Genomic DNA, 17,712 nt, shown 5'->3' on the forward strand with positions numbered 1-17,712 from the left:
CGTTATCGCCTGCACATGGACGTGGGGACTGTGCGCAGCTGTTTTTGCTGCCTGCCGAAATGGAAGTTATGTTTTATACAAATTAAAGTCTTGTGTGAGTCATGTTCAAACAGCCGGAGTCTTATCCAAGTCGCCTGGATAAAATCATAGCAGTTGACGTTTGAATTTGTACATATCCAAGGCTCTGTACTGTACTAACATGTCTAAAAAGACGTGTTATATGACAGGAAATAGAGGGAATCAAACCCAGTGACCGTGGTTTGAGTCTGTGTTTCAACATTTCAAAGTGTGACAGCACTGGATGTTCTTGAGAACACCTCGGGACAATTTACAGCAATGTTTGTGGTGAAATAACCGGGTGTTTTTCATGAGACATCCGGACAAGCGCTGCTATTCTAAGCCAAAACATGATGTTTTTCAAGTGGTTGTTGTGCCTAAACCTAACCAACACATAAGCGCAGCATTGTGACAAATGAGAAAAATGTCACACAGCTGAACAAAATCTCGAAAAAAATGAAGACATTTATATTTGCAACACGAAGAAATTCGAAAGTTCGACCTTATCCTAACATCACCATCCTCAACATACTTTGCTAACATTTATTCTGGTCGTGATCTTAAGTAGAAAATGACTCACCACAGTTTTTCCAAATATTCCCTCTCACCTCCAAATAGCAAAATGTGTGACTGGTTTTGGCCAACAGCCAAGTTATATTCTAAAAAAAAAAAACGAGATAATTATTGTTTTAAGATGAGCACATATTTGCAGCTTTAATGTCCAGTCAGACCAGAACGTGGCACATAGAAAATCATTTGCACATCCATACTAAATAGGTGGTGCTGGGAACTTTAATGTTGTGACACAGTTACTAAAAGCACATAATAATACACATCAGCTAATCGCGTGCTGCTCTTCTCTTTGAAAGTGATGCTAGGTCATTTGGTAGTCGGCAAGTAGGCCGGGTATGTTGACGTCTGCGGCTCACATTGGAGCAGATAAACCATTGATGTGTTGAGGAGAAAGCGGATACAGTGTCGAGGCAGGGCTCCATTCATTCCTATGAAAGTTAGTCTGTGAGGCATTGAGCCAAATAACATTGATTTCTGGATATAAACTGTGGGGCCCATTGAGCACACCAGATACTACAGCTGGCTGACTTCTGGTCCAGCCCTTCACTAGCTTGAAGGGAGATGCAGTCATTTGACGTGTGGCTCTTGTAGACTGTCCAATTGTTAATGGACCGAATGGATTCAGATTCTGACAGTCTTTTTGGACTTGTCGGGGTCAATGGGTGTTGCTTGGCCACTATGTCGGGCTCACTTCCTGGGCCTTGAGGTAAACACCAAAGCCTAATCCAGTTCTTTCACTTACTCTCTTGTGCTTTTGGTTTTAGGAGAGGTTATAACTTTTGCAGATAACAGACTTTTGCTCCTGTTAGAACCACACGCACCCTGTGGAGAAATCCAGAGCTTGACAAATCTGTGACGAGTAATAGTAGCTACGCGGCGAAAGAATACGCTCACTTCATCCGCCACCGACGGATTGTCAACTCCTTTCTGAGGCGGGTTACGCTCTTGATTGACAGACAAGGGTTGTAAAAAAAAAAATAGGAGAGGAGCTAATATGGATCGCTTCCTACATTCTGACATCTGCTCTCTCTAAGGTCAGCCAGACTAAAATAAAGCTCGGCGCCAGTTAAGTTAGTCCCATCACTGCGATTACATGTAAATTAACTGCGTCTGATGTATGAATAATAATTATGAATGGACTGATAAGTTCACTGAGTATATTATTTGCACTGGATATCAAAATGCTGGAACACGCGGGTCGGGTGTTTATTAAATCAGTGTCTGAAAATGTCATCTGGCGGTTTCATGCAGCGAATGTATATTGTTATGGATATGTGACGGTGGCCTTTTGGTTTTTTATTCTGCTTTATCCTCTGTTCTTGATTCATGGTTTCAAGCAGCAATATCCAAGGATGAGCCTAGAGTGGATCTTGGATAAGCCTCTAGCCCTTGGCTTAGGTCCCCACCCCCATCTCTCTGGTGCTCGCTCTCCTTCTCTCTCCCTTGCTCTCTCTCTCAAACACACACACACACACACACACACACACATACAGGGACTCCAGAAGCACTACAGACACTCTGCCAATTTAATAAAGAGAGACTTTGTCATGTGTATCTCTCCCACAGCTTCCTGGCCGGAGTGACAACAGTGTGGGTGAGTGGAAAAACAGGAAGAGGACAGGCAAACTATAGGCAGCTCTAGTGGGCAGCAGATCGGCCTGTGTGTGTGTGTGTGTGTTTATGTTTGTGTGTCTGCCTGTGCATGCATGCGTGCGTGCGTGTGTGTGTGTATAGAGCATATGTGTTAACCCGCTAAGACATGTGCTCGCAAGGACATTGCTCAACGTTTAGAAGTTTGACGGTGGTGTAACACAGTCAGGGCTTCCCAGTCAGGAAAGGAGAACTAGCTTGTTTCCTGGTGGTGGACGTCTAGCTGTCAGCACCCGCGTAGGAGTGGGATGTGGCTCTATCATTAACAGACCTCATGATGGGAAGACCAATGGACAAAGGCCACAGGGGGAACTTCATCCAGGCGCAGAGCTTTTGGGGGAACTCAATAATGCATGATTTGTGTTTTCTTGGTAGTGCAGCCTGATTGCTCTCTTGAACGTCCCTCTGGAGGATGAATATCTCTGAAAATGTACAGAACCATCAGCTGTTATTAAATACACTCTCAAAAGAGGAAACACTGAGCCTTTCAGAGCACGGCTGTACCTTTATCACCACCCCAGAGACCGGAGGTAGCCTCTTCTACCCTGTCTTTTTTTTTTTCTTCTTTTTTTTTTAGCAGTCCACCTCTGTAACTCTGCAATATTTTCCTCATTGACCCACACTTTCCCTCCTCATTATTTTGCCGCTGTCAAAGATGTTGCAGCCAACTGGGTGAATACTAACCGTGTGTCCAAACAGATTTCTGCTGGGAGTGAGTCACTTGGTAAATATAGGGAATGACAGCACTGACTTTCAATTTGGGCTCAGCTGTTTAGCAGTCTAGTTGGAAACACACAAACACGTGAACGCGATGACAGATGCACACACACACACACACACACAGCTGTCAGTGGTTTGGGCGTTCAGGGAAGACGTTTGAATCCTGCAGCGCATACATGGCCGAGACGAAAAACATCGCAGCGCACAAACACGGCACGACACGAGAAAATAAACCCTTGGCGAGGAAAATAGGTCGCATTTATAGGTTGTGCAGCTTTCAAACTGCCTAAAGTGTTAGTTAACCAATACATCAGCGACGTTAGCTCCCCAGATGGTAAACAGAAAAAAAAAATAATGAAACCATGCCCAGAACAATCCAGATTCTTATTGTCCTGGCTGTGGGTTCACGGCGTTCTCCTCGTGGGCTGAGATGCAAGTCAGAGCCACCTTACAGCTCACTGTCATCGTTACACCTTGAGATTTATTTTGGATAAGTGGAAAAAAATCCCGCCCCTGATCCCAACCCCCAACCCCCCCCCCCCCCCCCCCCCCCCCCCCCCCCCCCCAACCCCCAACCCCCCCGTCCAACTCGGAGACATATCTGTTTACTGAGGAGGTGTGTTAGAGAGAAGGGAAAAAAACCACACACCCCCAAGGCCACAGGTGCGCGTGCGTGCATGCATGTGTGCGGGCCTGCGTGCAATCTCCGCCCGCGTCCGTGTGCATTTAGGTGTTGTGTTTGTTTGCGGAGGAGAAAAGTGTCCCCTCCACAAACCTGACTCCTCCTGACATCTGTGAGTCAATTAGCTGACTGAAGAGAAAACATCCCTGCCCCTCTCTCTCTCTCTCTCTCTCTCTCTCTCTCTCTCTCTCTCTCTCTCTCTCTCTCTCTCTCTCTCTCTCTCTCTCTCTCTCACACACACACACACACACACACACACACACACACACCCTCCCATGCATCCCTTCCTCCACCAAACAACTCCAACCAGCCAGTTTAGGTAGTGTAGCATAGCAGCTCCTGTCTGCCCCGGCTGGTGTGATGCACTGGGGGGGAGGGGCGCGAGTCAGGGCCGGGGGGTGGGAGGGGTAGTGGGGGTGATGAGGTTGGATGTCAAGAATGTGGCTCATGGTCTGCTCTTTTGTGTGTTTTGTGCAAGATGAATAGGCCCATGGCAGGCTGGGGTGCTAGCCGGGCCACAGTTCCCCCGTTGACTTGTGTGTTAGAAAAAGCCTGAAGGCCCCGGCCTGCCCCTCTTGAAATGAGACAGACGGATAATGAAGGCTGCTGGGTGAACAACTTAAACGCCCACTACATATAGACATAACTACCCCAAAGTGTTATTTCCTCCGTGGCTCATTCTAATCTCAATATCGCGTACAGCTCCATTATCTCCCTCTTCTCTTCTGTCTATCTCTGCCTCTCTGTCCATGCCTCCCAGAGCCCCCTATCAGGATAGTTATTGTTTGCTAAGCTGGTGTGGGGGCTGTTCTTTTTTGCGCCTGGTGCATCCCGTGTTCCCTTCCCGACTCGTCCCCAATGCCCTCCACGTCCTCGGGCTACTGCTATGGAAATATGCTTCAGTCACATTGCTAATTATTTAAGAGTCGTCACCTCATTAACAGTGCTGGGAGATAATGAATGATTAATAGGTCATTCTTCACATCGTCTCGGTGCTCTCCCACTCCCTTCTTTCCACAGTAGCTACTTGTTTGACAGGTTGAGCAGGCTCTGGTTGTCTGGCCAGTCTTTTGTGACCCCCTCGCTCCAGCGCTCTTTGTGCATGTTCCTGGAGGTAGCTGGAAAAAAACGTCATCAGCGGCTGCAAGGCAGGAAGTGCAGCGAGGGGGACATGATTAGTGTTTGTGTCGACAATGATCCCTCAGGCTAGTAAATGCTGAAGAGTTGCACTGCTTGGAAATGCAGGCAGCGGGCTCGTGGCGCTGACTGTAAATGACTGACGTTGCTTGGTAATGAGCCAAGATTGGATACATGAAACCAGGGAGAACTCCAGTCCTATTTGTATAGCTTGCATTAAGTCAGCGTTGGCATGCGTAAGGCACCTGCAGGCACTATTACTACTTATCATGTCTTTGCTATCATGATAAGTGCGCTGGGAATTCTCAGCTGTAGTGGGGAAGTCGTTTCAGTGGTTATCTGGTGCCACAGACATTCCCTTCACAGTCTCGACTTTCTCTCCTCTTATTACCACTCAAGGCCTCGGTTTACTTCAGCAAAGTCATATGACGTGTCATCTGTGGCATCATAAGTGCAGAAGTCTTCACACTTTTGCAGAATCAGCACACTATAAGCAGCATTGCCAGATCTCGAAAGGGGGAAACAGGCAACAAGGTCTATGGAAAAAGCAACCTGGATTTTAAAAAAAGCCCAAACCATTTAAAATAAACTCGCCATTGTAATTTTTACATTTTTCTTTTCAACTCTAAACTGGAACAAAACCAAGTGTCCAACAAAAGAATGGATACGTTAAGAAATGAAAAAAGAAAAGAAGAAGTTGAATATAAAGAACCAACCAAGTACATCAGTGCCCACTTCATCCCTGCCATCGTTAGCCGAGTAGCTAACAAACTCCATAAATCACGCTGTTGTGATTCGAAATGTCACCTGTGTTTGTGTTAAGTATGGGGGGAAGGGGAGGGGCGTAGGGAACGGAGCTGTAGACAGAGCCTGCATCATGACAAATGATGGCATTTTTTCAGTTTATCAGACAGGCAAGACAAGCAACACAGGAACAGGACTAAAGAAGCAAATACACCAGAGAAACAAGCCCCCCCCCCTCGAAAAAAAATCAGAACCAAAGACTACCAATACCTGTAAGCGACTTTTGCAGAAAACCAAACCCAAAGTCACTTACAGTAATCAAACTTGGCAACCCTGAACCGAAGTTGTGGGATAAAAAGTCAGCTGTTTCAAAGAGCGGAGTCATTTTGGAATGACAGAGGCGTAACTTTGACCAGCCTCTACTGTGAGCATATCGAGGGGGTTGTGCAAAAATACTGTTTGTTAGGAGCGACAAAGGAAAGCTGCAGAGAAAGGTTCCGACGCTGCCCTGCTCTGACACTCTGAGACACCTGAGACATTCTTACACAGAGATCAAGCAATACAGCCACCAGAAGATGTGGCTCTAGAAGAGCCTCTAAATATCGTGTCTCGGTGTTGTCGCTGGAACGACATAATGTTGTAACGTTAAAGTGATTTACCATCGGTTCCTTGACCTAGACAAGTATAACTTCACCAAATGGCTACACAAAGAGAAACTGTAAAAATAATAATAATTGAATGAATAATACAATCACATATTCCGAATGAGATTCAAAAACAAGCCTCCTCAGGCTACATCCATACTCATTTCTTGCCCTCACGACTACGTTGCACTTTAAGGACCCCTGAAACAGAGTTTTGGAAACGCTGCTGGCCTCGTTTTAATTTGAAAATAATTCCAGGATAAACACACGCGTTGCCCTTTTCGGGAGGAAAACAACCGCAGACTACCGGCAACATATATAATAAATGACAGGCATCGCTGACCTATTTGTCTACACTAGCAGCTGGCACAGATACTCTGTTGTTTTCAGTTGCTAGCTGCTAACTGCTGCTAGCTGCTTTTCATAATAACAACATGTAACACATTATCAACTCAGCCCCGCTGACCCGTCCTGCTGAATCGTCGGCTCGCTCAGTTAACCGCATCGAACTTTAACGTGATCATTTTACTTTCAAGTGTTCGAGGGCTTTTCAAGTGGCACAAAGAAATTGTGTATACAACAGGCCGTTGTAAAGGTCAAAATATTCATTTAACCTTTCATGGAACAATCACATAAGTTGTTGGAAAGCTGCTTTAATGTGGTGCCTTGTGACCAGCCCCCACCCCATCAAATCACTACTTTCACTCAGGCCTCGCCCCCACTTGTGGCCCTCATGTCTGTGAGTGGCAGCTACCAGGTTCCCTCCCCTCCCTCACTTCCAAAGTCCCTCACCCACCTCTCCAACCGCGGCGTGTTTCACTCAGACCCTCCCCCGTTAGCCTTGACTCAGGCTTACTGCTCACTCTCAGCTGCTTGGGCTGAACAGTGACTGTTGATTGGTGGTTGAGACGGAGAAGGAAGCCTTGGGAGTATTTATAGAGACTCTCTCATTTACCAGAACAATAACAACCCTCCCCCACAGCGAGAGAGGGGGAGAGAGAGAGAAGCAAACTGACTTTTGGTTTCACATCTCAGGGGAAATGTGCATACGAGGACACACTTTGTCCTGTTGAAAAAAAGAGGCTGTCCATTCATGCTGATGTTGCGCTGCGATTATAAGAGAGCAGGTGGAAAATTAGCAAGTGACTCATAGTTTGTGATCTCCACTATTAGAAAGTACTTTAAAGTGTTTATATATGTTATATTGTCACGTTGTCAGTGAATTTCTGGGTGTTAAACACACACACACACAGTATTTGTTCAATGTGACACGAGCCAACACATTGAAAGTCAAGAGTGGCAATACCAGAAATCAAATGATGCAAGTGAAAACAATTTATTTTAAGAATGTGGCAATAATTCCTGAGTACTACTTCATATGACTCCGCCTGTGCAAATCCACATGTCTGTGCTCGCCATGAGGCTCTATAAATTGCCAGTCATTACTGGTAGAGGCAAGAGTTGGGCGTTGGGATTAGTCAGCCAGGTAGGATTGAGTCAGCTGGTTGTAGATCAGTGGCTATTGGCTGATGGTGACAGAGATTAAAGATGACTCGGGTGATGGGCTCGTCAGTAGATGATTACTGCAGTCCCTTTAACCCAACCTGGAATTTCATGCCCTTATTCCTGTTCTAAACATACGAATACTGAATGTAGGTCATTGTTGTTCCGCCTTTAAGCTGGCAGCAGAGGTAGCAACGGGGCCGAATCGACATGTGTGTCGAAGCCAGCGGGATGGGACACACGCTGCTACAGTACATGTGTGCTGCGTTACACATAATGCCTGTTTTGCCTCCCAAACCCTGGCACGCCGTCTGAAACCACACACTAGGGTGGAACAACGCCAGCATTTTTTGGTTCGGCGTAAAAAGCAACACCGGCGTAATGACAGGTCTCCTTTTCAGCGGTATTGCAGGATTTCTGTTTTTTAAAAGAGCTTGCAGCTCATAGTGTGAATGATACACAGCATCTAATCGCCTAGTCATTCACCCCAGCCTGCAAGACACAGAAAGTAACTAGAGGAACTAATAGTGTAACCGATGTCGAAGTTTAAGTTTCGAGTAGAGGTAGTAGCGTTGTGCAAGTTCACAAGAGCTCGCTAAAAGTTCCGTTCACACAGATTAAGATGAACTTGTTCACGTTCATAGTTCCCATTATTGAACTTTGTGCTGAGTTCACAGCACAAACCAGAATGGCACTCAGTACAGTGTGTGCCTCTGCCAAGGCCCGACAGCCCCCCTTCAAATCAAAATCCCAATCCATTATCAAATCAAATTTATTTGAATGAGCTAGATTCAGATTTTATTTGGCTTTGCATCAAGTGCACTTACTCATAGATACCAATCACCTAAATAGGCCTGATTTTTTTTTCTCCATCAAGTTCCGCGCATTATTCTCTGAGAAATGCATGAAAATGGTTCAGCGTTCAAGACAAAAAAATCCCTTGATTCGTCCCTTTATCCAGACCTGCACCAAATGTTAATGGGGTTTTTCCAAAACTGGTTAGTAGCTGATGATTCTGAATCGCTTTGACACAATTTGCGTAAAAATGTGAGAGACTTTCCGCTGGAATCTGCACAGATTTGTTACAAAAACTCCCTTAAATATGTATATGAAGTGGCATCCACAGTTCTGGAATATACCAGTTGCGCTAGATAAGCTTGCTTGACAGAAGCTTTAAAACCCTTCACCACGTTTACATGATGTTAGAAAAGTCAGACTATTGTGTAAGTCTGACTTAAACCGTACTTTTTTATGTAAACTTGTTAGTCCGACTGAACCCATACTAAATTAAATTTCTCAATGTTGGGCTAACACACCCACATAATGGGGTTTAGAAGTTGATTTACCCTTTCATGTTTACGCCTTAGTCAGACCCGGGCACTGACCCAGAAGTCGTCCATGGCATAAAGCAGGAAGCCGGGAAAAACAAAAGACGGCGGAGGTGTCACCATGACCAGTACTGTTTGTTATGTGATATAAAAGGTCAACAGGATGAAAGTCCGGTAGCAACTTGCTGAAACCGTGTATATCGCCACCTACTGTGGTGGAGTCGGGCAAACTTCTCCAATTAAATGGTCTACTCGAGCTACGACCAGAGCTCGATTTAAGCGTGCATGGAAACGTACTGACTGTGTGAGCGTCGTCTCTGTTTGCAACTAAACCTCGCTGACAGATACTTTCAGCTCGCCGTTCACCAAAAACGTGAGCATGTGCAACACGTGGTCGAGATACTGTGCAAAAGGCTATCTCAAACAGTGACACACTAAACAGCATTGGTATGTTGTCTGGCTGCCAGATGGAATAACTTGTTCTACTATCTTGCAGACCCAGGAATGAAGTTGGTAGTCCGATGTGTCATCCAGGAGGCAATGCGGCTGTGCAGATCTCCATTCCTCCACTCCACTTCACTCCAGGGGGTGCTTAAGCTCAACGGCGGCTCTATGCACACTCCCAGACCCTGCTGAATGGCATTTGCCTCTAAAATCCCTACACGCCCCTGATGTAAAGGTCCTGGAAGCGTTGTGTGTCTTGTGGTCAACTTTATATAACCTAGGAAGTCGTGAGGCCGCTGTAAGCGGTGTCCGACAAGGCCGAGGCAGATGATGCACCAAGCAGAGACATTGACAAAGCAGTTATTGGCTATGTTGTTGTTGTCACTAAAGACGAGTCAACATTGAACGCTGAGGCCTATTTTTAGGGGGAGCTCATTTGAATAAAAAAGCTCATACTGGTCTGGTGAGAACACATATAGGCAAAAACTGAACTACTAATTCCTCAGATCCTGTTAGAGAGGTAAACCTGTGTGAAATTAACTCATCCTGCCACAGCAGCATTTTTACTGCATGTTTAACAGCGTAGCACAGGGGTGTGTCAAAGCTTGGAATGGAACCAACACTTCCTATAAACACAGTCACATGAACTCTCCCTCTCTTTCTCTCTCTCTCTCTCTCTCTATCCCTCTCTCTCTCTCATGCTCCTAATCCCTGAGATACAAACACATGCAAACTCACACACAAGCGTAGAAATCAATAAACGGCTCGAGGCGACGTGTGTGGAGGCCCCCCCCCCCCAAACCGTACACCACAGTAAGCGATACTTGTGACACATCATACAGAAAAACAGCCATTTATAAAGGGACGGAGACCGCAGTGCATCCTGCATCTGATTACAGCAGCGCAAGCCCCCTTCAATGGATATATAATTACAAAATGCATATCTTCCACCACAATCACGGCTGATTGGGATTTCATGCAAATATCTTTGGTTTTTAACAGGCGCGGCGGCGTGATTGGTGAGCTCCAGAAGGTTTGGACACATTGCCTGCGCTCTCTAATGCAAATGACACCATTAGGAGCTTTTGGCCCTGGGATAAAAATAAAAACTGTTTTGATGCATTTTAAAGCGCTTGTTTGTCATTTTGTCACCGGCTGCAGTAACCTTGCACAGAAACACACGTGCCACTTAAACAGCACTCATCACTGCACAACAGCAACTTCTGTTGATTGTGCGTTTGGCTCGGAACCGACTGGCCGGGCGAGTTTTCCCCTCAGATAGCACCCAAAACACCTGGTAGCGGTTTATTAACACTAGCTTAAAGTGGACGGACAATGTCAAACAATGACAAACGCCTGCCAGGGGTTGCCCGTTTATAGACAAATTCCCTGGACAATGGACTGGCTTGCCTCTCCCAAAGTGGCTCCCATTCATTTGCAATTGCAGGCAGAGAGGTCGTTGTCCTCAAGTGGGCAATCGAGAAAAGCGTGTGCATCTGCAGAGCCGAGGTACACACACACACACACACACAGACACAAACACACATCCGTACACATGAGCGAGGTGAGCACACAGCAGTAGTTACACTGCTACGCTGCAGCCAGTGTGGCCTAGAATAGCACGCGGGCTACATTCCTCTGCCCTCCCTCCGCTGCCTGCACTGAGGCGAACACAGCAGACTGGTGGGTCACATGGAACCAACGGCGATCTCGGAGATTGAAGTGTGCTCGCACATACCAGGGGAACAGTGCCGCTGCACGTACAGTACGCACAGCACTAATGTAGATAAGCAGGTGCGGACAAACTGGGAACTATCTATCAATCTATTAAATGTATTAAACTTAATGACAGCCCTTTCATTTTCCTTATTTATCCACAAGAGGAGCAGTTACACATGAAGACGTTCAGATTTTTATTTGGATTCACATCCAATTCCACTTGCTCATAAATACCAGCCACCTTAATATGCCCTTTTTTTCTTTATCCATGCATTATTCCCTGAGAATTCTATAAAAATGTAAAAAAAAAAAAAAATACAATAAAAACAGATAAATAAAAAGAAAATATATCATGCAATGTTAAAGACTTCCTGGATTAGTCCCTTTCTCCAGACCTACACTAAATGTTAACCCGTCCTCCATCCAAGTTTCACGGTGCTATCCTTTCTGTATGCTGTGCGCAATCTTGCTGACAAACAAACAAACAAAGCGGACACGGGTGAATACATGCTTCTGCAAAATTAAAAATGCAATACTTTCAAGATACTTTGCTGCAATCTCTTTTCAAAACACTGCGAGTTCGGCGCAGGTAGAAGAAACTTTGCAGCTTGTGGCTCGTGATCTTAATGCACTTTGCTTTATTCCCTGAGAAAACATATAAAAAAAATAAATACAAATTAAATAAATCTGTGCAATGTGCACATAAAACAGACATGCATAAAACATAAAAACAAAAAAGTCTATCTATCTATCTATCTATCTATCTATCTCAGTTTAATCACAAAAGCAGCAGCAGTCACCTACGAAGACAAACAAGATGTCCAAATATTTTTTTTCAAACAGAAACAGTGGGGAGGAGGGTATTTAAATTGGCTACCATGTCACAAGCTCTCCAGCAGCCCCCTTTTTCTTTTTTCTCTCCCTCCTTCCTATCTACGCCCATGCACAATTATATTAAGTAGGGCCAATAGGAACAAAGAAGAGGCAGGACCGAGGCTCCACCTCTCCCCGACTGCCTTCCTCTGAGCTTTTTAGATGTACATAATCCCTGAGTTGACCCAGAAAATAGGCAGTCGTTTCAAGATCTGATGCGGCAGTCTTTGTGCGCACCGTCCCGTCCCCCCCTCCTCTCAGCCCGAGCATGAAGCGTAACCCAGCGGAATACACACCGTAAGATCCAGAGAGGAGCTTCGTCTTTAGCAGAGGGAGAACTCGTTTTTTTTTTTTTTTTTTGTTTTGGGTTTTTTTTTTTTTACTAAGAAAAGGAAAGGAGGGAAAAAGAAGGAGAGACGGGAGCAGAAGCGAAGTCGCGCAACTTTTTGTGGAAACGTAGCGGATACGGGTAAGTGATTTCTTTCTCGGGTTTTATTAGTCGCTTGTGGGAGAAATCGTTTTCTTCTTTTTCTTCTTGGCGTGTTGGTTTGGTTGGTTGTGTCCTTCTTGCTCCTGCTTGCTCCCATTGTTTGCATTCCCCTCCCGTCTTGTTACAAACTCGAGATTTACCACACCAACGGATGTTATTAAAAGCCGGACAACATTTAGTGAATGCAACCCAAAAAAAAAAACGTTGGAGCAAAATCGAGACAAAGTCATCCGGGGAGGTGGAGGAGGAGGTGGTGGAGCAGCAGCAGCAGCAGCAGCAGCAGTAGAGGGGGGACGCGAAAAGCCTTTGTTGGATTTTCTGCCTTGTTAGAAAATGTGGTGATTCAGCTGTTGGGGAGATGTTGATGCATGATGTCAGTGGTTCTTTGTTGCAACCTTACGTGCGTAAAATGTAACACACGCTCGCTCTCAGCTGACATGCAACAACGCACGAGATGGATTTTATTTAAGCGATGCATTATGACGAGGACGCGTTCTCTCTTTTCTATTTTTTTTCGTTCTCTTCTTCTTGTGCACCGATCGCGTCGTGCAGCGGATTGTGTCGCGTCCGCGAAACAGTGTAGGTTAACCTGTGATTTAAAAAAAAAAAAAAAAAGAAAAGAAAATGGGCGTTCATTCATTGGCACAAAGAGAGGAGAGGTTTGCGAGGAACACTGAACGCACCAGTGAGGCGTTCAGTGGTCGCCAGTGGGCAAAACAAACCTTGCAGATCCGTGCTTTTAACTCAAAGGTGGGATTGTGACATTTAGAGGAAGGATTGTGTCAGAGAAGGTACATGGCATTGCAGTGTCAAGTCTGTCCTTGTGCGTCTTGTGTACCAGATGAGCTAGGTGTGTAGCTGCTGCCTCAAAACATCTCGTCTTTCCCCTACATTGTCCTAACACTGTCTTCTCTCCCCTCGTAGACAGGAGGCATGGCAGACCATCTGATGATGCCCATGAATCACAGCTCAGCGGGCGCCAGTCTCCACAGTTACAGGATGGGCATGAATGGCGGCCTGCAGGCGGGTCACCAGCAGCATGCCAGCCAGCAGGGCATGAGGGCGCTGCCCAACGGCCAGATGATGCACTACGGCGGCGCCCAGGCCAACATGGAGACCGCCATGAGGCAGCGGCAAGGCATGGTGGGCGGACCCATGAACGGACAGCTGAACGGGGCCCAGATGGGTCACCACCAGATGACCTCTGGTAACATGATGTATAATGGCCAGCCCCAGCCCCAGCAGCAGCAGCAGCAACAGCATCACCCTCAGCAGCAGCAGCATCACATGCACCCGCAGCAGCACCAGCAACAGGCCCAGCACCCGCAGCAGCAGCAGCAGCAACAAGCCCAGCACCCACAGCAGCAGCAACAACAGTTCATGAACGGAGGGTTAACGTCCCAGCAGCTCATGGCCAGCATGCAGCTGCAGAAACTCAACACCCAGTACCACGGACACCCGCTGGGGCCTATGGGTGGGAACCACATGGGGCCCACGGCCCAGTACCGCATGAACCCGGCTCAGCTGGCCAACATGCAGCACATGGCCGGGCCGGCCCTGGCCCTGAACGGCATGGACGCTGATATGATCGACGAGGAGGTCCTGACCTCGCTGGTCATGGAGCTGGGCTTGGACCGGGTCCAGGAGCTGCCAGAACTCTTCCTGGGCCAGAATGAGTTTGACTTCATCTCAGACTTTGTCAGCAAACAGCAACCCAGCACTGTCAGCTGCTGAGAGGACCTGATTTGCAAAGCTGCACAAACGGAGACGGACGAGTGAGGATTGTCCAGGGTGGATGAAGGGTGCTCATCTCTTCGCTTTTTAATTTCGCAGGGCACCTCCCCTGTAAAACCGAGCCGAGTTGAGGCGCAGGGTGCACAGAGAACTCTGGATATCCACAGGGAACGCGGTGCTCGAGTCTCACGTGCGCTCGTGGCTGAGGGGTGTCTGGCTTCAGGGCCTAGATCCGCCTCTCCCATTTCCTGGACATGAATGTAATAAAGAAATGCTGAAATTCTTAAAAGCCACTCTGAACAATGCTATGACACTGTGTAGCCTCCAAGCCTGGACTCTATGACAGTTTACCAGTAAAAAGGTGTATTTATTTATTCCTATCTGAGAAAACTGATATAAAGAACAGCCACCTCTCCATTTTTGGGAACCAAGTGGTTTTAATGGTTTTTTGTTTCTTTTCCTGAGAGTAGAATGGGGGAGAAAATTAAATGTAAGTTCTCTTCCCATGAATTTTATTTTTTTCCCCATTCTATCTGGCCTAGTATTTAAAATAAGCTCGGACGACAAGTTCATCTAAAAAAAAAAAAAGAGCCTGGATTTTCTATCGCCACGGTCAGACAGAAGTACAACGTCCTCGCGTTTGACTCGGGCTCTCATCCAGATCTTTAAAAAAAAAAGGTTCACTTTTTTGGTAAGGTGCCGCCTTTTTTTTCCAGATGTGATGTTCTCAAAAAAAAACCTACTGCTTGTACTGTATGAAGCTGTATAACTCCAACATGTCCACACTGTTGTGTTCTATTGGAGATGTAGAACCGCCTTAATCGCGCAGATTGTTATTTATTGGTTGTTTATATTGTCCCCTTTTTTTGTGGTCAAGATGGGGGGGGGATGGTATTTGTGAAAAAAAGGGGTTTTTGAGGATCAATAAAGATGGCCTGGATAGAAATGTGGCCTGCTTTTCCATTCATTGCACAGTTCTACCCCCACCCGCCCCCAGGCAGCGGAGAGCTAGCTAAGTGCTTAAGTTAACCTGCGGGGTGAAGGGGAAACCAGAGATTCTTCTCAAGTCTGGGATGGAAAACGTTTAAACAGATACAATATTTATGCTTTTTCGAGAATGATATATTCTCTCCCAACGAACCTCCTTGGTATTTTCGGTATCACATCTTCCTCCGTTTTTTTTTTAATTTGCCATTTTCAACCCTTTTTAAAAAGGCATCGCGTCGCTGATAGGGGGGCATGATTGGCATGCGGTGATAATTGCAGGTTCTTCCGCAGGCTAGCAGAAAGAGGAGCTAGTATTATATGTCAGTGTGCATCTGATACAGCGATGTCCAAATGGGATTTGCTATTCAACGTTTTTTTTTTTTTTCCCTCCTTTCACTCGGCGGTTATCTCGCCAAATGCCACGCTCTGACATTATAGGTGGCGAGAATGTTTACAATGATTGCAAATACTCCTCCAAAGGTTGGTGGGCTTACAAACATCCGCGTTTGAATATCTAGTTTCTCTGCAAAAAACCCACAAACATTTTGTCACATTGCTGTGTGTGTGTGTGTGTGTGTGTGTGTGTGTGTTGTTGGGGGAGGTGAGAATGACCAAAGAATGCTCACCTTGATGGGGGTTTAACTGACTTAAAGCTCGTAAGCCCCCTGACTCAAAGACAGCGCTGCTTTTCTTTTCTCTTCTCCCAGCGGATGGCCGGAGAGGGAAAAAAAAAAAGACTACCGACTCTAAACAATAACTTTCAGCAAATGACATGCAAATTTGAAAAAAAAATAAAAAATAAGCACCCCCCTCTCAGTCGGAGGAGTAGAAACAATTTTCCTCGTATAATTGCGTTCATTATGAAACGAGGGTAAAGAGTTTTCTCTGCAGTGGCTGAGTTTGCTGGGATTGTTTTGTGCCTTGGGGCCTACGCGAGTGCTTGATTGAGGTCATGTTGGGAATGGCGTCACCGCATTTAGCTTTTCACATTGTCAACAAAGGCATCTTTAGTAGCACCGTGAGTAACAAGAGGGGGGAGAAAAAAAAAACGAGAGCACTGTTGTTGTTGTTGTCGTCGTCGTTGTTCACATCCAGGGGTAGCGTTCGCTGATTGCTCAATGCCGGAGTCAACCGCTTTTTTTTTTTTTTTTTTACAGCTGCGTTATCTATTTTCATTAGTCTAAAGTGTGTTTAAAGACCGATGCTCGATTTGGAAAGCGGGGTATCACGGACGATCCAAACTGGAATATCTTGGCCTGGATGCGAGCTTGTTTCAAGTAACAAAGACTCGCTGAAGGGTGCTTGTGTGTGTGTGTGAGAAGAGAAGAGAATGGCCCGTAAGTAGGCCAACAGCCTTGGCACGGCGCTTCGTAACGGTTGCAGGTCTCTAGCCCGGTGCCAATCTGGTGAGATGGTCTTCTGGTGTGTGGCACATGGGGCACGCTGGCACACGGTCAGAACTCCCCGTCTCCTCATATATCTCATAATTGTACGCTGCACTGTGAGCTCCTTGTTTAGCCCCGGTTAAATGCAAGCGTGTTTTTTTTTTTTTTTTTTTTTTTTTTTTTTTTTGTGCGTGTGTGATTGTGACTCCGTAGACAGCGCCGGGGCCAACGACGCCAAACAGCCCTGTTTGCTCTCCCAATCCCTTGTTATGACTGCCGCCCGCCTCGGCATGAGAGGCCAGTCTAGACGCAGGCTGAGCAGGGTGGGACACTCGGAGACGTTTACAGTTACTTCTGTTTTTCTTACTCGCTCGTTTTCTTTCTTTCTTTTTTCTTTCTTTTTTTTCAGCCCACCCACAGCAACTGCTCAATACAACCATGTGTCTTCCTGTGGCAGCGCGCTGTTTTCTCAATATAAGTCAGAGAGCAGAAGCCACATTCTGATAGACAGGCAGAGTGAAAGAGACCAGACATAAGGAGAGGTGCGTGAGAGAATAATGTAAGGATCTCTCCAGCTTACAATTAAGATATGAGGTGTAGGGGTTTTTTTTTTGTTTTGTTCTCGTTCTCGGGGGTTTCTTCGCTGGGTTTTCCCAACAACACTTTTTACGATTCCATGGAAAACCCTTCAATAAACCTCACTCCTGTGGTGAATGCAAATCCAGATAAGATTCCTCTCTGTTGCATCGTATCTGTACATACTTGTTTTTTTACTCACTGTCTAGATTTCATTCTGCGGGCCTTTTTTCAGGTCCAGCTGGGGCCGAGCCTACGCTCATGGTAATCTCAGGGCCCACTCGCCCCCCCCAGTGATGGATAGGTGGTCATTTGCTGTTGTCACGCATGGCCAGGTCTTCACATGCGCGCGCGCGCACACACACACACGCCGTCAGCACACAGCCTGATCAAACAGGCTAACGGGGGATACCTGAATATCAGCGCGGAGCCAGGGGAAGATTAAGGATTTATGCCTCATCTGTGG

The 17,712-nt window shown here is 46.2% G+C and overlaps 1 protein-coding gene across 2 annotated transcripts; it reads left to right on the forward strand.

Annotated features, from left to right (window-relative positions):
• Nucleotides 1–1,203: 1,203 nt before the first annotated feature.
• On the forward strand, nt 1,204–15,244 carry cited4b (Cbp/p300-interacting transactivator, with Glu/Asp-rich carboxy-terminal domain, 4b). Of its 2 annotated transcripts, XM_030394969.1 has the most exons (4): nt 1,204–1,217; nt 5,575–5,578; nt 12,275–12,543; nt 13,489–15,244. In XM_030394969.1, exon 4 carries the CDS (start codon nt 13,498–13,500, stop codon nt 14,296–14,298), a length of 801 nt encoding a protein of 266 aa, XP_030250829.1. In that variant the 5' UTR covers nt 1,204–1,217; nt 5,575–5,578; nt 12,275–12,543; nt 13,489–13,497; the 3' UTR covers nt 14,299–15,244. The 2 variants fall into 2 exon arrangements, with proteins under 2 accessions (XP_030250829.1, XP_030250830.1); XM_030394970.1 differs by lacking the exons at nt 1,204–1,217; nt 5,575–5,578; nt 12,275–12,543 and adding an exon at nt 12,566–13,355.
• Nucleotides 15,245–17,712: the final 2,468 nt, after the last annotated feature.

The sequence above is a fragment of the Sparus aurata genome, chromosome 17, assembly GCF_900880675.1.
Source record: "Sparus aurata chromosome 17, fSpaAur1.1, whole genome shotgun sequence".
Lineage (NCBI taxonomy): Eukaryota > Metazoa > Chordata > Actinopteri > Spariformes > Sparidae > Sparus > Sparus aurata.